The 20,940-nt window shown below is 45.4% G+C and overlaps 2 protein-coding genes across 3 annotated transcripts in view; both read left to right on the top strand.

Moving 5' to 3' along the window:
* The first annotated feature begins 11 nt into the window (after positions 1–11).
* On the top strand, positions 12–13,882 carry sphk2 (sphingosine kinase 2). Of its 2 annotated transcripts, none has more exons than XM_076280140.1 (7): positions 12–175; positions 2,795–4,546; positions 7,239–7,388; positions 8,031–8,125; positions 9,216–9,331; positions 9,536–11,330; positions 11,534–13,882. In XM_076280140.1, the coding sequence occupies exons 2-7, from the start codon at positions 4,063–4,065 to the stop codon at positions 11,594–11,596; spliced, it is 2,703 nt and encodes a 900-aa protein (XP_076136255.1). In that variant the 5' UTR covers positions 12–175; positions 2,795–4,062; the 3' UTR covers positions 11,597–13,882. The 2 variants fall into 2 exon arrangements, with proteins under 2 accessions (XP_076136255.1, XP_076136254.1); XM_076280139.1 differs by having other exon boundaries at positions 12–166.
* A 3,753-nt stretch (positions 13,883–17,635) lies between these two features.
* cyth2 (cytohesin 2) overlaps positions 17,636–20,940 on the top strand; it is an 11,661-nt gene continuing 8,356 nt past the window's right edge. The window contains exons 1-3 of the mRNA XM_076280144.1: positions 17,636–17,794; positions 19,610–19,760; positions 20,759–20,825. Of these exons, the coding sequence (XP_076136259.1) occupies positions 17,728–17,794; positions 19,610–19,760; positions 20,759–20,825 (285 nt within the window). The 5' untranslated portion in view covers positions 17,636–17,727. The remainder of the gene's footprint in view (positions 17,795–19,609; positions 19,761–20,758; positions 20,826–20,940) is intronic.

The following is a 20,940-nucleotide window of genomic DNA, read 5'->3' on the forward strand; positions in this document are numbered from 1 at the left end:
CCATTTTAACATATAACAGCTGTCCCTTCACATCATTGGATGTTCTTTCTGCCATTCAAATAGTCGCAGACTGCTCTGTCTCAAGTAGACTTCCTGAACATGTACAGACTGAGGTTTTCCAGTGAAGGATCGCGACTTTACCTCGTCGTGGGGGAACTGTAATGAGGTAATAGGTGTGAGTTTTCCATACTTTGTGTGCATGATTATTCAAGTAATTGTGGAATGTTTGTGTTAGCTTTGTGATCCAAGCTCATGAGACTGGTGAAACATTAGACGCATTTAGCTATAACGTTACTAAAAGAAGTAACTAACGTTAACGCTAGCTAATGCAGACAAGTCGCCCAGTTCAGCGAGTATTATTGCCACCAAGCTTTACAGTCATGGCAAAAGGCTAACAATGATATCTGTAACCTAGCTTGCTACAAAGCATTAAGCAGACAGGCTTTGACGATTGTTATGACTATGCAGTAACGTAGTATTAACCATCTGCTTAACGTTATATGTTTTGCAGTTTCTCAATGTTGACTTGTTAGCTGGCCAACCCTATTAGCCAGCTAGCTGATTGAAGAGGACTCTATCCAAACACCAATATGTCAGACAGTTAGAATTAATGTCTTAGCTGTAATGAGTAATGTTAATGCTACAATGCTGCCTCTGTTATGTTATCAACATAACACCTAGATGAAGGGAAAAGTTGCCAGTCGGCTAACCAGTGAATGATCTCATCCTCTGCAACTGCGTTAGCCTCTGTCTTGCTTGATAGCCCAATGGACTCGTTACACGAAACAACTTTGACAAGATTCTTAAAATAGTCTAGTCTTTTGAGTAAAGCTTTAATGGGGGGGGGGGGGGGGCATTAGTTAAAAGACTCCAGTCTTTCAAAAATCTTTCCCAAATCTTGTCAAAGTTATTTGGTGTAACGAGGCCATAAGTGAAGTTACAGTACGAGTTATCATGAGGATATTACTGGTTATCACCTGTTTGATAACCATCTCTTTACTTTATCTGTTTCTCTATTTCACTGATAGCTTTCGCGTCAATGTAAGATAGTGTGCTCAATTGAATGTGTTTGTGGGATGTTGAAGATGTGATGGAAGATATACATGGTGTATAATAGTTTAGTAAACATTGTCTGTGGGCTGCGTCCTGATGACTTCAGATTACTCAAACGTTTGAAGGTGTTAAGATTGAATAGACATTGTATCTTGTCAAGGCGTTGTCTAACGTTACGTTAAGATCGCGTTAGCCAGCTTTTTATCATTTTTTTTACACAGGTTAACCACCACCATTACTATGTTCATTGCCAGGCTGTCCAAAGGTGGTACACACGTTAAATGCGTTGTGTAACTGTATCATGTCCATGGATGAACGTTGAATTATTGTTTTATCAGTTACTATACTGTAAGGATTTGGATATTAGTGCAATACCTGGCTAAGGTTTAAATGTACCTGCTCAGCTTGGTTTATGAATCATATCGGTAGTGACGTTAGTTAGCTACATGTTGCTCTAATGTTCTTTCTGTAATTTGTATTATCCTCAAATATGATAATCCTAACACATAGTTAAAACGTGATAATTTGAAGAAAACAATTTCAAATCATCATAGAGCGTGTTTGCGATTCGGACTTTGACAGTTCAGCGTGTACCCGCCTATTTTTTACAGTCTATGGTACCCGCCCAGTAATTCAAGGACACAAGTCTATGGGTACAACCAGAGCCATTTAAAGGTACCTTTATATGGCTCTGGGTTCAACAATGGACACGCGAGCAAGGGACACAGTTGTGGCAAAGATTGTATATTGTTGTGGTCTGTGTTTTTGGTGCGCGCGAGCCTGACAATTATGGTACATCACATTGGATCACATTTTGTCTACGCCTCACATAAAGTATCAAAACTGCTCTTGTGGTCTTCAGAAATGCATTTGTTTTTCAGTATAGGCTACGTTGGCTAGAGCACTTTGACATATGTTTTCCAATTCTTGATTTTTGGAATTTGGATCATGAAACCTGAAGGCAATGCATCACGAACCGCTGTGTAGGCCTAGTCCGGTTACGTTTCATACAACTGTCACATTGTTCTTCGACACATGCTGTACGGAATGACCAGCAGCCTGGCATATCCTAGGCTACTCAGTGGAGAGTGGCCGATTTCCTCCCTTAATTCATGTGTCTCTGGTAGCCTACTTGAAGTCTCTCTCTCTCTCTCTCTCTCTCTCTCTCTCTCTCTCTCTCTCTCTCTCTCATTAAGCCAGTCGCGGAGTACAAGTTGTGAAATAGATTAGGTCGGAAATCTGGCCCGCATCCATCACCCTGGCTGTGGCCTGCCCAGAACGACTCTTCCAAGCGTAATCGCTATATTTGACAAAAATCGGATGGCGTCATGCGGACGGATGTTAGACTGGTGTGATTTTGAGTCTGTCGTTGTCTCGTGAACTCTACGTCCAGATTGATGGGTGATGATGCGCTTGGTCAGCCGCAGTGAATCATTGCTTCAATGTTTTTGACGTGTGATCATTTTTCACTTCTCCCTGCGTGTTTCTCTACTTCACCTTTCTCCGGGAAGAGAAACCAATGGCACAATGACTTATTTATCTATTAGTGAACACGGGGTTATAGGTCTACAGCAGGGGGTGGGGATAGCGATTGGTGTGGATACCCTAATAGGCCTACTTTTGAAATATGATATAAAGATCAATGAGAAAATTAAACTGAGCGACATTTGGTGTGCTTTACAGAGTGTAAGATGTAGCATTCTTCTGACTTTTTGCCTGTCTATTTTCCTTTGTCCAATAGACACCTGTTTTGGAATGGACCTAAACCGTGACACAGGGGGAATTTACATAAACAGAACACCATGACGTAAAAGAAAGCGAAATGGACAAAACTGACTTTTACACCTTTTGTGTATACGTTTTTAATGCCTGTTTTTAGCTGTAAACCAGCCAACACTGAGGAAAAAACATTTATTCTTTCATGGATTACAAAGGCTGGAATTTGTGGCATTTTTCCATTGGATGAACTTCCATCCCACCTGCGCCTCAGCAAGTCCGAGACAGGAAGTGAAAGTCTTATCCAGCCACCTCACTTCCTCACTTCCCCGCAGCTCCCCCTAGCTTGGCATGCCTTCAGTTCCGGCATCTCTCAGAACAACACAGTTTAGGCCGAGGAGGCAGTAGCCCTCTCCCTAGTCCAGTTGGGCGTTTGTGGACTTGGTTTTCCTCATTCCTGCTGTTGGTGCTCTGTGTGTCAGTTGTTTAAAAGTAATTCAGCTGACCTCTGGATGACTAGCTATTTAATGTTCATCTCTCTGACCTCATGACCTTGATGACGCCATCTGTGGCTGCCTGGCCTGTGTTGCACTACAAAGCTGTTGCCAGTATTACACTGATCAGATATCTTGCATATCATTCGCTTCCTTTGGTGTACTGCAACAAACATTTTTGAGTCCACTTTTAAAACTTTAATGTTTTGATGTTTTAATGATTTTTGTTTAAATATATACATATTTGTATGTATATGAATTTGCCATCCATTATCAGACAATTGATGAAGAGCAATCTAAGTCTTCAAAAGCACTTTAGTAATTATTATTTAGTTGGATGTATTTGTTGTTAGAACTGTATAACTGCTGTGTTATGAACTTTAAAAACTGACGGTGTTCCAAGCCGGAACAACATTTAAAAGAGAAGCATTTTAAAATTCAGGTTTTGAACTGTGCATTTAACAGAGGATTAGGAAACTGCCGTTCCAAAGAGAAAACGTAAGTCTTTTGGGATTTAACAAAGAACATCTGCAGTAAACTGAAGACCGTGACCCAGATTAAACATCCATAGAATACCTATTTATAAACAAAGCACTCAGAACAAACAGCAACATATAATACACATCTATAATTTAACCAAGAACTTTCACCCTGGAAGCAGTTTGCACACTGCCCAGATTGCTCCGGAACCTCCCATGACCAGCCAGCTGCATGCCAGACCCACCTCCCTGTCTCAGAACTTTGCACAGGTAACTCCTCGCGTTCCAGTCGCCCTAGGCAGCCTTCTGCCGCAGTGAGGATGCGCTCCCCAGAGCCACAGGTCCCGTCCCCGTCCGAAGCCCTGCTCCATGGCCAGTTTGATGGTTGGAGCACAGGTGGCACTGGAGGTGGTGGTAGTGGAGGAGGAGGAGGTGGCAACGGGGGCAATAACAGCTGTCCCAATAGCCCAGGGGGGCCGGCGTCTCTACAGGCCAGCAGCCCGGCGGCCAGCTACGCCCTGACGCTCACGCACACACACATCCACGTGCAGCGGCTCTCGCCGCGGCCGGGCAAGGAGGCGCGGCTGCTCCTGCCCCTGGTGGAGCTGGCGGGGTGCAGTTGCCCCCGCGCCCCGGCTCCGCCGCTCCTGGTGCTCTACTGGTACCCACCGGGCCGGCGCAGGAAGGGCGTGTCCCGGCGCAGGCAGGTAAGGGCGTACCTGGCCGAGAGCCGAGCCGAGGCCGAGAAGTGGTACGCCGCCGTCCAGTGCCTGCTGAGAGGAGTCGTCGTCAGTGCCACCACAGGTGGGTTTATCTCTGTGTCTGTGTTTCTGTGTCATAGAGGTGGGCAGTATTACAAAAGACCAGAGGTGTGTTCAAATTTGCAAACACAGGCAAAACTTAGCACTTAACACTTTTCCAAGTTGTCTTTGAACGTTTGAGGAGGTAGTTCTCATCTAACATGCAGGAAGCTGGAAGGAGGGTTACCATTGAGATGGAATGTTTACATGGAATGTTTAAGTTAGGGATGCACCGATATAGATACAGACTTTGATGCTTAATAAATATGAATTCCACACCATTTTAAATATCATACAGTGAATTACAAATGCTACTGAGTCAGAGTATCTCATGCAATTTCATGCCGTCGGCTACAACAGGAATTGATCTCCCCCTCTAGAGATCTGATTTTGGGTTATGTTTCGACAGCAGTGGAGAGTCAGTATGAATGTTCACACTATCGTCAGCTGTGCTGGCCAACATGATATCTTTATGATTAAGTTGCTGTTTGTGTGGCCACATGTGTTTATACAGAACTAGGATTTTGACTGTTTCTAACTGTGTGTGTGTAAAGTTTGGGGATACAGCCAGATCCACAGCTGTGTTGGATGAAGTGAGATTACTGTGACTAGTGAGTCACTCTGTGTTTTAAGTGTGTTTGTGTGTGTGTGTGCAGGTATGTTCGGAGCTTAACCCCAAATGCCCTTATGAACATTGTAATCCTGAATTTTTGTGTGTGGGAAAGTAATCAGGTAACCAAACTAGGTGTGTTGAACAGCAAGCACTCTCTACTTACAGTACACGCAAGAGCATTTGTAAGGTCCAGTGTCCAGTAGGAATTTATATTGTGGTGGAATTCAGTCAAAACATGGCGGCTCTGGATCTGTCTGAGGTCTTTAGCAGCTGGGCCGCTGACGGGCCGTGTTTAAGTTTATGTACTTCTAGCACTCAGTGTCCCACGAGCAGATGTGTGGCCAATGTTTAGATGCTGTGCCCCTGTCCCTGCTGTGTGAAGCAGTCCAGTTGGCTGGTCAGGACCAGAGGACGCACGAGTTACATTACACGGCATTCATGAGCTTTTTGAAGTCATTTAATGAGACACACTCACAGTCATACTGTTCTCAAACACACACACACACACACACACTTACATTCTGCTCTAGGAGCTCTTGAAAAGATCTCAACATTGGAGCTGAAGGAACGGAAATCCTACTGTATCTTGGAAAAGAATCTGTGTAAAAGTGTGTGTGTGTGTGTGCGCCTATGAGTTTGTTGGAATTTGTGAAGTATCTCTTGTCTGTCTGTCTAATGGTGCATTTCCTTTGCTTTCTTTCTCTCTCTCCTTATCTGGTGTCTCCACACTATTGCATACACACACACACGCACACACACACTCATATACACATACACACACTCCCACACAACCCCAGTCTGTATCAGCGCTGTGTCAGACGCGACTGGCAGAGAGAGGGTGGGTCCACCATACGCCACATGGCACGGCCCGGCCACTACCCCCCCCCCCCCCCCTTCCTTTCCTTCCGTCCTCTGTGCTTTAGTGACATCAGACTGTGTGATATCTTCTGCGCTCTGTGCTTTAGTGACATTAGACTGTGTGATATCTGCATTGTAGCGACTCACTGCCTCCTGCTCTTTGGTTAGGACTTAGAGAAGTAAAACCCAAACGCAGGTGTAGATAGTTGCACGTGAGGGGGGGTTGTTTGGTGTGGGTGTATTAATGTGAATGTTGTGTGTGTGTGTGTGTGTGTGCTGATGTGCGAGTGTGCGTGTTGGAGAGAGAGGAGGGTGGGGGGCATTGTGTGACTGGGTTATGGTATGGCCTCCTTGGCGTGTCTGCTTGTGTGATTGGGATTGTTTGCTGTGATTGTGTGTGTATGTGTGTCATGCTCTAGATTTGGACCTACACTCATAAATCATCTCAGAGTAGCCTTTTCAGATCTGGCTAGATCCCGATCAGAAGGCTGGGGAAGAGATGTTATAACCTACTGATCAGCTCTCAGATGCTTTATCCGTGTGAGGCCAAAGGTTTACCGATAGAGTTAGTAAACTACAGGCTTCCAGTGTGCTGGTTATACGCTGTAGAATCCTGCTCGAGTCCACAATGCTATTCTTCGTCCCAATCCTAAACTAGCGTTGCTAATATGTTGTTTACGTTAAATGTTTATGTTGTGTGTGTGTGTGTATATGTACAGGTATGTTTAAGATTATATTAAAGGTGCTCTAAGCGATGTTATGCGGTTTCTAAGGTAAAACATTTTTTGTCACATACTGTAAACATCTCCTCACCATCCGCTAGCTGCCTGTGCCCTGAATACAGTGTAAAAAACGCGGTCTCTGTAGACAGCGCAGGCTCCAAAAACTGCAACAAAAACAGCCTGGTGCAGCCTGGACCATAAAACATAACAAACTGTTCCATCCAATCACCGACGATACGCGTTCATGTCAGTTTCAATTCATGGAGGTATTATGTTTCAATTGCATGGGAGGCAGGGAGGGGAGGGAGGGGCGAGCTACATAGATTGCTGTTTTGTTTGAAACGTCAACAAGTGATCTTACCCAACCGTGCTTAGAGAACCTTTAATCATGTCTCCTAGAAGAATGTGATGTTATGTTGGTATACGTCAATTATCAAATTTGCAATCATCAAATTTGTGTTTTGCGCTTCACATTCTCACAGTATTGTTTTTTTCTGGTCCAGAATTTAGCAAAAGCCTGTTGCCCCGCCCTCGTCGCCTGCTGCTGTTGGTCAATCCTTTCAGTGGGCGGGGCCAGGCCATGCAGTGGTGTCAAACACACATCCTGCCAATGATCAGAGAGGCCAACATCAGCTACAACCTCATACAGACAGGTGCGACACATTTTACTGTTCTCAGTAGTACATTTGTACACCAGTAATAGTTCCAGGAACAGTGTATATAACTACCCTGACCAAACCTCATGTAGGTATGTGTAACAAATTTCACTGTCCCCAGTACATTTAGACATCAGTAACAGTTCCAGGAGGTGCATATACTGTATAACTAAGTACCTAAATCATAATTTCTCATACATAATGACATTCAGCATGCATCACTAAACCCATACATAGCCACCACCCCAAGTATCTATTCATCAACAGCATTGTCATTCAGGATAACGATAATAAATACTTGTGTGCACATCAGTTATACCGTCATGATACTGATCCATATAAAACATGTCTTCAATTGGCCAGCTTGTGCAACCTTTAGGGTACCAAATGGAGCATGTTACTGAATACAGCTGGCTTGTGTAGGCATGATGTAATTGCTCTAATGTTAGTTCACTGTCAGTGTCATGTCATTCCTACTGTATGTCATGTGTCACATGCCAACAAGTCAACACAGAAAATTGTCTTATTTAACTCTCTGCTTAAAGATGGTTGTGTGTGTGTGTGTGTGTGTGTGTGTGTGTGTGTGTGTGTGTGTGTGTGTGTGTGTGTGTGTGTGTGGTGGGGTTTGCTGTATCACAGAGCGCCAGAACCACGCACGAGAGCTCATCAGGGAGATTTCCCTGCAGGAGTGGGACGGTATCATCATAGTGTCCGGTGATGGACTCCTTCATGAGGTGTGTGACTATGCCCAATCACATTTTATATATGAGGCGGGGGGTGTCGGGGGACGGGGCGTTGGGGGGCAGGTAGGACAGACAGCCTTTGTAGGAGAGCAGACTTTTTTTGGGGAGGGGGGTGGCTTTTATGCCTTTAATCTGATAGGCCAGTGAAGATGGTGTCAGGAAGCAAGTGGAGCACAGATGGGGTGGTGCTGGGAAATGACCTATAGGCATGTGGACCCGAATGTGGTATGGGCCCTGTAGCAAGTTGCGCCATAGACCTCCCAATCACATTGGAACCTCCTGCCAATATCATCACTGTCATGTTTTAAACTAGCCTCATAAATGCTTCAACACTAGCCCTGCCAATGCATTCTTTGCCACATTTTAGCCTAGTCTCACAAATTCTTCGCCACTAGCCCTGCCTGCTGGAAATTATATCTTTGCCATGATTTCAAACTAACCTCCCAAATGCAACAACACTAGCTCTGCCATGTGGTGGAGAGTTTACCCTACCCTACCCTACCCTACCCTACCCTACTCTACTCTACCCCTGAAAATCAGCAGCCTAGCGTAGCCGTGGCTAATGCTACACCCCTGAAGCTTGTCTGATTTGTTCTGCATTGTTTCCCTCAAGACTCAAATAGTTTCACATCCATAGGGGCTTAAGCGCACATCTGTTGAGCACATACAGCTGAATAGACAGTGGATAGACCCACAGTGTTATTTGTCTCTATAACTCAGTAATTACACAGGCTTAATACTGTCCTATTTTAGCCTGCCATCCGTAATGCTATGAAACATTACTGCATGCTCATGGCATGGCATACTCTACGGTAGATACTCTCAAGTAGATCTCAAGTGTACTTCACTCTTGAGTACTTCACTAGTCAGCTGCCCTTTCTGCACGATCATCATTTGACTGCCTGTTACTAATGCTGAGTTTAATCTGACGTTGTGTAATATGGCCAGGGACGTGATGGACAGTTTCTGATTGTACTTTAACCTTGGCCGATGCTTAGTCAGGGAACCACAAGCCAAAAGCAGAGATGGAATTTCTTTGCAAGACTTCAGTAATGCATTTTATTTATTATTGATCCGATAGGTGATAAATGGTCTCATGGAAAGGCCAGACTGGGAGACGGCCATAAAGACTCCAGTGGGAATTCTACCATGCGGGTCTGGGAATGCCCTAGCTGGATCCGTAAACCACTATGCGGGGTAAGACACCGGGATGAGCCCTCCTGCTTCTCTGACCAGGCCTCCCCTGTTATCTACTGTCTTGCAAGAGCAATGTTATCACAGAACTTTGACCCAAGAACAAATCATGGGCAATCTTTAAACTCTGCCCTTTTTGATAGATAACATTTTTTTCTTTCTCTCTCTCTCTCTCTCTCTCTCTCTCTCTCTCTCTCTCTCTCTCAGGTATGACATGTGCCTTCGAGAGCCCCTTCTCCTGAACTGCTGCTTCTTGCTCTGCCGAGGCGGGGTGAGACCCATGGACCTGGTCTCCGTGACGACCAGTCCCATTTCCTCCTCCTCCTCCAATCAGAATGGGCGGCCGGCCGCCCCCAGACGCCTCTTCTCCTTCCTGTCCGTGGCGTGGGGCTTCGTGTCGGACGTGGACATTGAGAGCGAGCGGTACCGGGGCCTGGGCTCGGCCCGCTTCACGCTAGGCACGCTGGTTCGGTTGGCGTCTCTGCGCTCCTACAAAGGCCGTCTGTCCTACCTGCCCCCCAACGCCGTCGCCCCGTCCCCCGACACCACCACCACCACCCCGCCTCAGAGGCGCCTCCTGTCCCGCAGCATCACAGAGGGCCTGGAGAGCTTCTGCCGCACCCCCATCCACCGCACCGTCTCCGACATGGGCCTCAGCGAACAGAGAAGCCTGCGCAAGGGAGACGGGGAGCGGGAGAGGGAGCGGGAGAAAGAGAGGGAGGAGAGAGAGAGGGAGCGAGAGAGGAGGAGGGAGAGGGCGAGAGGGGTCAAGGTGGTCCGCGCCAGCAGCCTGGCGGAGGACAGGGAAAGGGAACTGGAGGCGGAGGGGAGGTTGGGCACGACCGAGAGGTTGGAAGGGAACGAGGAAGAGAGGGAGGAGGACATGGAGGATAGAGGGAGCGAGAACGACAGCAGAAGTAGCAGAGAGGAGGGCAGGAGCGAGGGACAGAGAGAGGGAGGTGGAGGGGTGGATGGGGAGGAGGGGGTGATGGAGGCGAGAGAGGTGAGTGAGGGCTACGGCCTGGTGATGGGCCGCGAGGCGCAGGAATGCCCCGACGGTGACCTGGACTCCGAGGAGCCGCCCGAGCCGCGAACGGCCGTCCGCAAGAACTCGGCGCCGTCCAGCCAGATCGCCAAAGCCTTCTTCAGCCAGCCAATCAGCGCCAGCGCTGACTCGGACGCTGAGATGGAGCCGGCGGCGTACGGCCAGCAGGACGAGGACGCCAACAGCACGTACTTCCAGCGCGAGGCCTTCCCGCCGCCGGACACGCGCGAGCGCTCGCTGACCATCTCCTCGCCGTTCCGCCACTCGCCCTTCTCCTACAAGCCCAAAGCGCTGGACCTGAACCAGAACTCGGCCCGGCCGCGGCCGCTCTCGCTGCTGCACCACCACTCGCACTCCAACTCGCTCCCGCCCAAGCTGCCCTCTCTGTCGCTGTCGCTGTCCCCCACGCCGCCCTCCTCGCCCAGCTGCGCCTCGCCCCACGCCTCCTCCTACCTGGCCCCGCGGCCCAACACCCCCGGCTCCTCCTCCCCCTCCCCCTCGATGCGCTCCCCCTCCCCTTCCTTCACCTTTGACATTGCCGAGCCCGCGGGGCCCCTGAAGAACCGTCCAAACGTGTGCGGCCCCTACATCCCGCCCCGCGACGACCTCCTGCCGCCCCTGGACCAGCCGCTGCCCACGCGCGACTGGGTGACCATCGAGGGGGACTTTGTGCTGGTGCTGGCCATCTACCAGTCGCACCTGGGCGCGGACCTGCATGCGGCGCCGCACGCCCGTTTCGACGACGGCCTGATTCACCTGACGTTTGTGCGGGCGGGCATCTCGCGCGCCACGCTGTTGCGCCTCTTCCTGGCGATGGAGAGGGGCGCGCACCTTTCCCTGAGCTCACCGTACGTGAGCCACGTGACTGCCAAGGCCTTCCGTCTGCAGCCCCTCTCATCCAGGGGTACCCTCACTGTGGACGGGGAGCTGGTGCCCTATGGACCCCTGCAGGCTCAGGTGTGTGTGTGTGTGTGTTTATGTTTATGGAGGGATGCTAGGGGCTTGTGACCCTAGGGGCTTGTGTGTAAATGTAAAACCACTTAAGCTTTTGGTGTGTTTTACATTTTGTTATTCAGGATTGAGTCCACAGTGAGAGTAAAATGGTCCAGTGCTGTCTTCTCTGTGATGTCTAACCAGCCTGTTGTCCCTCCTCTGTCCAGGTTCATCCCTCCATGGCCCGACTCATTGTGGGAGACTCAGGAGTCCGAATCACCAGGTTCTGAGCAGCGTGTAGGGATTTGGGTCCATGTTGACCCCCCCCCCTCCCCTTCATGTCTGTGTCTCTCCTTCCCACTCTCTGTGGATTACATAACACTTCAGATTTAGAAAGAAGGAAATCTGAAAAAAAAAAAAAAAAAATAGAAATAGCCCACCACTGGAATACTGGATCTTTCTGGGATTTACTAAAAGGGATGGCCTAATCGGCCTGCACGGGAGCGGATTAATAGCGAATTTCGTGAAGGGAGAAAAAAAAACTGTGAGCCGTTACATAGCTGCTGGATTACGCCAGGATTACCCTCTACCATCGACTGACGCATGAAAAACACAAATCCCCATGGGGGGAGAACAAAACTGAGATATAAACAAGTATGGCAACAAAAAGAAACAGAATGGCTGAATGTCTGCATCCTAGTGTGTACACTCATGCATACCATGCACTACCAGACCCTGCCTTATTCAGAGAAAGGAAATCAAAACAAAGGTTGAAAAGATCTCCCACTGTTCTAGAACCACCTCAAGGGAAGCCACACCCTCACGCACAGAACCCCCCCCCCCCCCGTCCACCCTGGTCTCTGTGTCATACCGTGCATTGTGTAATGGCCGTCCGTGCAATGCCTTATCCAGCTCAGAATCTGAACATGCAATCTCACCCCCACCATCCCCCCTGTTAATACACCTCCTCCCATCAAACTCTTGAAGACCTCTCACCCTTGAAGAAACTGTCTGAAGGATATGGATCATCCATCCACATCTGTAGGATTGATTACTCTCTGTATTCATTCCCTTAGGCAATGGAAAAAAACAATAAAAACACTTAACCTTTCTCACTAAATAACAGACAGACGCAAGCTCACAGCCAAACTGACACAGTTGTAGGATTAACTTGAAATCTGTTTGTATGACTCCATCTAAATGTATTTTTTTATGTTTGTCCGTGCATCTTATGGAAAGAAATAATGTTCGGCAGAGAGGAGGCTGTTAAATGTTAATTGTTCAGTCTGTAAGTTGCATTTGCCTGCATTTGCAAAGCATGTGTGATGAGGAAGACAATGATGAAGCTGACAGATGCAAGTCTGCTGGGTGCTTTAGAGATTGCGGTCTCCGCCATGGTGGTTGGATGACATAATCTTCCTCCCCGTCCTGATGCTCATTTGCCCTCTGCACGTTCTCAAAAGGACGGAGGATTGCTTGGTCAGAGATGTTTGATTCTTGTTTGTTTGAAAAAAAGAAAAAAAAAGACCTTTGAGATCACATGAGAAAATAGTCCATAGAACTGTAAACAATATATTTTTTATTTTTTCTAAGCCTTTGTTAGCATTTCCTCAGCAGCCTGATATTGTGTGGAAGTCTGTTCTTTTGTGTAATTGAGCTCAGTGCTTTGCTCAAGAACAGAACAGCCCTTGAATGGTCACTGCGGATCATGACGCGCAGTCTTCTTCACAGCTGATAGGCCAGTCACGTTAGGTCTATGAAAGAAACAATCTCTATAGGATACATTATGACACTAATATGACTGACATACATTTTTCTTGTAAAAGGCAGGTCTGTAGTTTCATATTTTCAGAGGGAACATTTGAAGTTTGTTTAATGTATTTTGTACATTTCTGAATGGACCATCTGATGACACCTAAAATAATTATTCCGAAATAGTTGATTGCAAAATACAGTGAAGGGGGTTGCCGTTCCTTTTAGGGGGGTTCCGTCCCTGAGTTCATTTGAAATGTTTGTTTTTTTCTAAATCTGCTTCAATCTAGTCATCATTTTTTATCTTAATTTTCTGTTTTGGCATGTAATAACTTAAAGAAATTTTTATCAGTGGTCAGTTTGGCCTATGCACTTTTAAGTTCTATGTCTCTGCTGGAAAAAAAGAAAATGTCAAATTTCCACAGGAGCATCTCTGTGGATATGTCCGTATGCTTTTCTTTGTTTTCTGTCTGTTTTCTGTCTTTTCAGTCAGATAATATTCAGCAAATGTTGCCAGTAGCAAATAGAACTTGGGCTTGATGAATTTTGTACATCATGGTTGAGTCCATGTCCAAACTATTTCTGCCAGTAGGTCCATGAATCTAAGCTCCGTTTGCTCTTAAATGTGTGTGACTAGTTTGTATCAGCTGGCCAGTGGATTGACTGTAGCTGGGTTGAATGTTGGACCATCTATTTTAGAGCAATTTAATAAGAACAATATCAGGCTCACATGCCAGTGAAGATGTCTTTGTTAATAGTTGATTATATGATGCCTGTAATAAAAAGTGTAATTATTACTAAAATATGATATAAATAAATATATAATGTACAGTACATAGTTATATGGTTTCAAATGTTTCTCTTCATTAAGAATAAATTTAACTGGAAGATTTGTCTAGTCTCACAGTCCTGTCCCACAGCTTGACATTAATGGACTTGAAAAGATTTGCATAAGTTTGTATCGAAAGTTAGATCAAATTTATCGGTAATTGTTGCATTAAAAATGAAACCATGCATTCTCCATGAAAGTCTAAACACTGTTGCTGTCCAGCATTTCCTAAAAAGAATTGGTCATGACCACGGATTTTGGCCCTTGCCTGAATGGTGGCTCTATGGGATTCTAGCCTTGGGTTTTGAGGCTATTTCAATTTTTATGGCGCTATTTTGGAATACCACTTAAGTATACAAAATTATTCAGAAATAACTTGACTATTCGCCCAGTGTATAGTCCATGAGTGGGGGAGTGTTGATATACATGAAGCACAAACACAAAAGATGGTAGGCCTATGTAGACTACATTACATTACATTACATTACATTTAGCAGACACTTCTTGACCAAAGTGACTTACACAGCTATATTACAAGGGATCACATTGTCCCCGGAGCAACTTGGGGTTAAGTGCCTTGCTCAAGGGCACAACGGTTGAAGCCGGGAATTGAACCGACAACTTTCAGGCTACTGCACGCTAGCCCAGCTCCTTAACCACTACACTACCACCGCCAATGATGCAGACAAGTACATGATGCAGACAAGTTAGCTTCATGGACAAAAAATGGGTAGAGCCAGCCTCCAAAGTGACAAAAGTAGTGATCAGCTGTATGTGGAAGGGTAAACGAGGAAGTTTGAGTAGACCTTCCTTTTCCTTTCCTAAACTCCTCCGTTTGTCCTCTCATAATCTGCCACTCAAACTCGTGTGCTATCTCACTCTCTCTGTGCCCTCCCCTTCTCCTAGCCTAATTTCTTATTTTTTTCTCCTGTTAGCTTCCTGTCCACGCCATCCAGGATCTCTGCTGTCCTTCAGATATCTACTCGTCTCTCCCTTATCCAATCCCTTATCCCTCTGGTTGTGCCTCTTGTTTTCACCGCACACCCCCCCCCCCCTTCTGAGGTGGTCCCCAGATAGACAAAGGCTGTGTCTCAAACCGCATTCTTCCTTCAGTAGCTATTGCTAGTGTGCGCTGAGCGCTTATTTGCGTTGTGCCCACTTCTCGATAGTTAGTGTTTAGTGTTAGTGTTGTCCCAATATATGCACACTTAAACTAAGTATTTGAAGTGTGCAAGTAGGTGGTTTGAGATACAGCTAAAGTGCCTGAAATGTATCAATTTCTTTCTATTTATGGTATGCTTGTGCAATTTTAGATTAGATTAGATTACATTAGATTCAACTTTATTTTCATTGTGCAGAGTACAAGTACGAAGACAACGAAATGCAGTTTTCGTCTAACCAGAAGTAGGGTTGCAAAATTACGGGAATTTTCAATGTTGGAAACTTTCCATGGTAATTAACGGGAATACACGGGAATTAACGGGAATTAATGGGAATAAACTGGGAATTTTTAATATGGCAAGTCTATAACAGGGAACTTAAATGTAGTGGACAACACCCCATCTTGCAGCATAATACTAGTTAAAACAACTTGATTTAATGCAATTTCAGACAAATTTCTACCCTGCACATACGTCAATCCCATTCACACAGCAATCAGCATATGCTACTAGACGTAAAGGAAACCTATGGTGCGTTCATGTGCATGGGGAAAATAAATTCCCAGTGAAAACGTCATCTCATGTGGGAATAACTGGTGTGAAACTGGGATAAGTTTGCGTACAGAGTTGCCCAGTTATGGGCTTGTTGTCACTTTTGTCCTCATTCAAATTGGTGTACGTCATTTTGCACTGTAATTAAACTGTAATTAAACTGTAATGGGACGATTAATCTGTCTGATTAAGCTTGACAATTTATATATAACTTACATAATCTATAAGGTTTGGTTGGGGTGGTATGTTGTGTCATTTTTGTTTTACCTCAACTTGTTTTACCATTTTCTGGGATTCTAACTGAACAAACTGATAGTCAGTTAATGTTCCAACCAATCGGATTTTGTTGTTGAGTGGTGTGGTGTATCTTGGGCAGTTCAGTGGTTTCAGTGTTGCTAGCTTTGCACGCTAGTAAACCATATAGGCAGAGAATGGGATTTCCGCTCGCATGGTAGCTAGCTTTGTATGCTAAGCTAAGCGAAAATATGAACAAACAAATCATATTGGTTATTATGAAACAAAATGTTAATGTTTGTATATGAAAAAGTAGGAATTACCAAAAATTCCCAGTTAATTCCCGTAAATTCCCATAATTTCCTTTAATTCCATGAAAGTTTCCAATTTGGAATATTTCCAAAATTCCCCAGCTTAACTTCCCATGGAAAGTTTCCAGTAAGTTTCCGGAAAATTACCAGAAATGTTCCGCCCCTTTGCAACCCTAATCAGAAGTGCAAAAAAGCAGAAAAGTGCAATGTGATATAGCCTACAAAGTATAGACAGGTGGTGCATAGACAGGACAACATATATAGTGCAGTGTAGACTGTTTACAGTTGGTTTACAGTATATAAATTAAATATAAATATGTGCAGTGTATTAGCAGTAACCTTATAAGAGTAGAATAAATATGCTTAGTGGGTTGGTTGTTGGTTGGGGAGTGGGGTGAACAGTCTGTGGTTGGGGTGAGAACAGTCTTTGATGATGCTGTGCGCCTTACGCAAGCATCGCTTGCCCTGGATGGCCTCAATGAAGGGGAGTTAGGAACCGGTGATGTGTTGGGCAGTTTTCACCACCCTCTGCAGTGCTTTCCAGTCGGAGGCAGAGCAGTTGCCATACCATAGCCTACTGTGACACAATTGGTGAGGATGCTCTCGATGGTGCAGCGGTACAAGTTCACCAGGATCTAAGGAGACAAGTGGACCTTCTTTGGTCTCCTCAGGAAGAAGAGACGCTAGTGAGCCTTCTTGATCAGGGTAGGTGTTGAGGATCCAAGAGAGGTCCTAAGAGATGTGGACCCCCAGAAGCTGGTGACACGCTCCACCAGTGCTAGCTTTAGACTTACTGCAGTCCACAATGAGCTCTTTGGTCTTCTTGGTGTTGAGAGCCAAGCTATGTCTGTAGCCAGGTTGCTTATTGAGCGTATGTCTCTGTAGTCAAGTTGCCTATTGAGCCAGCCCTTCCGTAGTCCATAAAAATAGATAACATTTTCCTGTTCACATTGTTCCTCTATCACTGTTAAAATGCTGTTATCTCCATGCTCACACTTGAGTTCATCAGTCTTTCACCCTTGTAACTGCTTGAAAACATTCTCATTTCAGCCTACTTAAATCCTCTCTGTGGCAAGTGGCCAGTTCTCTCTTGTGCAAGTTCTTTTAGACCAGCTCACTGAAAAAGAATTCCATTATTTGTCCCATCTGATTAAATCCTAGGACAACTAGTGGAGGCAATATTCCATATTGGAGCTAATTCTCTTGTAACAGGCTTAGCCCTTCCCTGTGTAGGCCTACTCTGCACTGCCCATTCCTTTAAATAACACCAAGAAGAAATGCACAAATATGTAGCTGTTTTGTGGTTAATTTAGTAACCTCACCTGTAAAAATTAATTTGGTTTCAGCCATTTTGGCTCTAAATAGGGGGTCAATTTCCAAAATGGCGCATTTGACAGTCCTTACACATATGGCTGACTGGATGGGTATATGGGTATATCATTACTATAGATGTCGTCATTTCCGGTATCCACTCTTCCTTTGTCTTTACCCCCAGGTTTCGGTCTGCCGCCTGGTTATTTATTTATTTCCTTGTCGTTTTGTGGATATATTTTTATATATCCATCATTTTCCTCGGTTGTTGAATGACAGTCGGCTCTGACACATATATGCCTAAAAGCAAAACGCCAAAAATGGATGACCTGGACTACAGTAAGTAGGACCAGTAACGTTATATCTCGTTATTAGCCAGATGGCTAGCTAACTGGGTAGCAAAGTAGCCTGTTTGTTTCGCTTGGAGCAAACGTCACCTAAAGTCACCGTCACATAGCAAAATGTCAGGATTTTGCTGCTGTGCTAGATAGTTGACTTTTGCATGGTGCATCCTCTTTTAGTTGTCTTGTTGTACAGAGAGGGGTTTTATTTCAATTGGTCGTTATCGGAGGTGTTAGCTCCTTGGATATTACATGCTAGTTAGCTAGCTGTTGCTCATTTTTCTTAAGCGCTGTCTTTAACGTTAATGTTACTTATGCCACTGCACTATCTGGTTTCCCTGTGACTACATTTTTTTCCATACATATTACTTTTTTTGCAGAAGAATTTTAGCAGGCTCAAAGCGCGGTACTCTTTACAAATACCCCATTGTTTTCCTAAGGCAAACATTGTGTATGAAGACAGCTGGCAAAGCTGTCTTAGCAAATCGGGGGCGGGGTTGCTACGCCGTTTTGCTTGTCCCCCATCTGCCACTGACCAAATGTATTTTCACCCGCAATTAAAGCCCAGTTCTATTCACTACGGCTGTTTTGACATCATCGTTAAAGCAGTTCAGTCCAAGTCGTTCAACACATTTGAAGTAAATGCAAGCCTTTAACCATACACAATGTGTAGGCTTCTCAGTATGGTCAGTTATAGGACATTAAGATATTTAACGTAAGGGTTTGCCGACGTTGGCCGAGGGTAAAAAGGCCAGCTGTCACACCGCATGTTTGTTTTTATTGTGCACCTTTGTTGACATTAGCAGATGTAATGCTCTTTAGCCTACTCCAAAGCCACATGGAGTGACTATTCCTCATTCATTTCTGGCAACATCTAAAAATTAATGATTTAATATGTTACATTCATAATAACATTCACATATAATGTCAGATTGATCCATTTTTCTATCATAGTATCGTATGTCAGTAGCACGTACTGTAAGTGGCTCAGTGATGAGCATTCCTGTCATTCTACAGAATATCTGGATTCCTGAGTATGTTTGCTTCAGCTTTGAGGGTGTATCTGGCAGAAACGAGCAATGTTATTTATGTGTAGCCTAGACCACTCTTACCGCCAAATTTACATGTTACCTGACATTTTTGTTGAATCCTGACTGTAAACACTCAGGTATCGGATGTGGGAGAAACCATTAACGTAATGATTGTGGGAAAGAATTGCGGGGCATAAACATTCTTCGGACACAACACAAGAGCCCAGTGTGCGGGTTGTATGTTTTCCGTCTCGGCTCCTGCGAAGAAAGGATGGATTTGGCACGGGTCAGCGAATGCGAACGGCAGAAATGGAAACAAATGAGAAAAGTGAAAGAAATATGGGTCTGATCAGAGGTCGCGCGAAGATGCGCACATGAAAAGGGGGGTCCGTTTCCTTAGTGCGCCATAGAAATGACCGGAATGCAGACCGTGCCAACTTGCTTTCGCTGTCCATCCCGGCCAACAAAGCGCCTCTGTGCGTGCTGCATGCCCCCACTGTAGGCCAGTGCGTTGCATTCATACCTCAAAGCAAGAGGAAATGAAAAGTCAAAAGAGTGAACTACCAGAGTAAAAAAAAAAAAACCTTTTCAAATGTCCCACTTGCACAGGCATGGTATTTAACAATGCATACACATATATTTGTATTAATTTGATTAAAACCTTAACCACTGTTATTTTTCTCTCATTTCCCCCCCCCCCCCCCCCCCCAATCCACCCTCGGTCCACCCACCCCTTTGCCTCAACTACCCCACTCTCTCTCTACATCCCTCCCCCCGCTCAGTCCCAGCAGATCTTAGCCCTGAGGAGCGCTCCGAGCTGGAGGAGATCCGTCGCAGGAAGGGAGCTCTGCTGCAGGAGATCCAGAGGCTGCGAGAGGAGCTCAGGGAGGCCATCATTGAGGTGGAGGGGCTAGAGGCGAGCACGGAGGGCAGGTGAGACATACCTTGACTCTACCTACTTCCCTACAGACCCTTTCAAGAGAGTTCCATTATCAGCATCATAGTTGGCCCCACAAGACTTCCTTTTTAACATTCCATATGTTATCTTAATGCAGAGGAAGTAGTTTGGGGCCCAAATAGAATGTTCAAGCATTGTTTTTGTTTACCTTGTTGAAAGGGTCCACATGACCATCTTCTTTCTACTGCGTCGTCTTTTTCCTCTTCTGAGCCCCTGTTCTCCCATCTGTACAGACGTTTGTCTTCTCTTGCTCTCAGACACATCTCTACACATCTCTACCTCCCTCTCTCTTTCACTGCCTCTATCTCTACCTCCCTCTTTCCTTCTCTTTCTCTCTCTCTCTCTTTCTCTACCTCCCTCTCTTTCTCCCTCTCTTTCTCCCTCTTTCACTACCTCCCTCTCTTTCTCCCTCTCTTTCTCCCTCTCTCTCACTACCTCCCTCTCTTTCTCCCTCTCTCTCTCACTACCTCCCTCTCTTTCTCTCTCTCTCTCTCACTACCTCCCTCTCTTTCTCCCTCTCTCTCTCACTACCTCCCTCTCTTTCTCTACCTCCTTCACTCTGCCACTCAATTCGTTTATGTGCTATTTTGGCAGGGTAAACTTTTTTATTGCCAGTGAATTTCCAAAGTAACAACAAAAAAGTAATTGACTAATTAATTATAGGAAAGTAATTAAGAAATAGAGATATTGACACTTTTTAGGTGTCTCATTTTTAAACTTCTCATGCTACCACAAACTTGCATCAACATAGAATTATCTTGCTCTCTCGCTCTCTCTCTCTCTCTCTCTCTCTCTCTCTCTCTCTCTCTCTCTGTGTCTCTCTCTCTCTCTCTCTCTCTCTCTCTCTCTCTCTCCCCCTCCCCCCTCCCCTTCTCTTTTCAGTCTTTGTGTGTTTCACTCTCTGTCCCCTTGAATGTGTCTATGTGTATTAAATGAATTGTTTGTTTTCTAACTGAAGTCTCTTCTTTTGCAGCAAAACACTACAGAAGAGTCGGCATGTGGCGATGGGTCGGAAGAAGTTCAACATGGACCCTAAGAAAGTAAGTAAATATACACAAGCATTAGACCAAACAAGCCAAAGTTTACCCAGTGAGAAGCAAACACCGTCCTAGTAATCGTTAGCGCCTATTTGTCAGGGATCTAATTACAAACTCA

This window comes from Alosa pseudoharengus, unplaced genomic scaffold, assembly GCF_046254945.1.
Source record: "Alosa pseudoharengus isolate Yale_2024_CS ecotype anadromous, Long Island Sound unplaced genomic scaffold, YU_APseudo_1.1 YU_APseudo_1.1_scf_12, whole genome shotgun sequence".
Taxonomy (NCBI): domain Eukaryota; kingdom Metazoa; phylum Chordata; class Actinopteri; order Clupeiformes; family Clupeidae; genus Alosa; species Alosa pseudoharengus.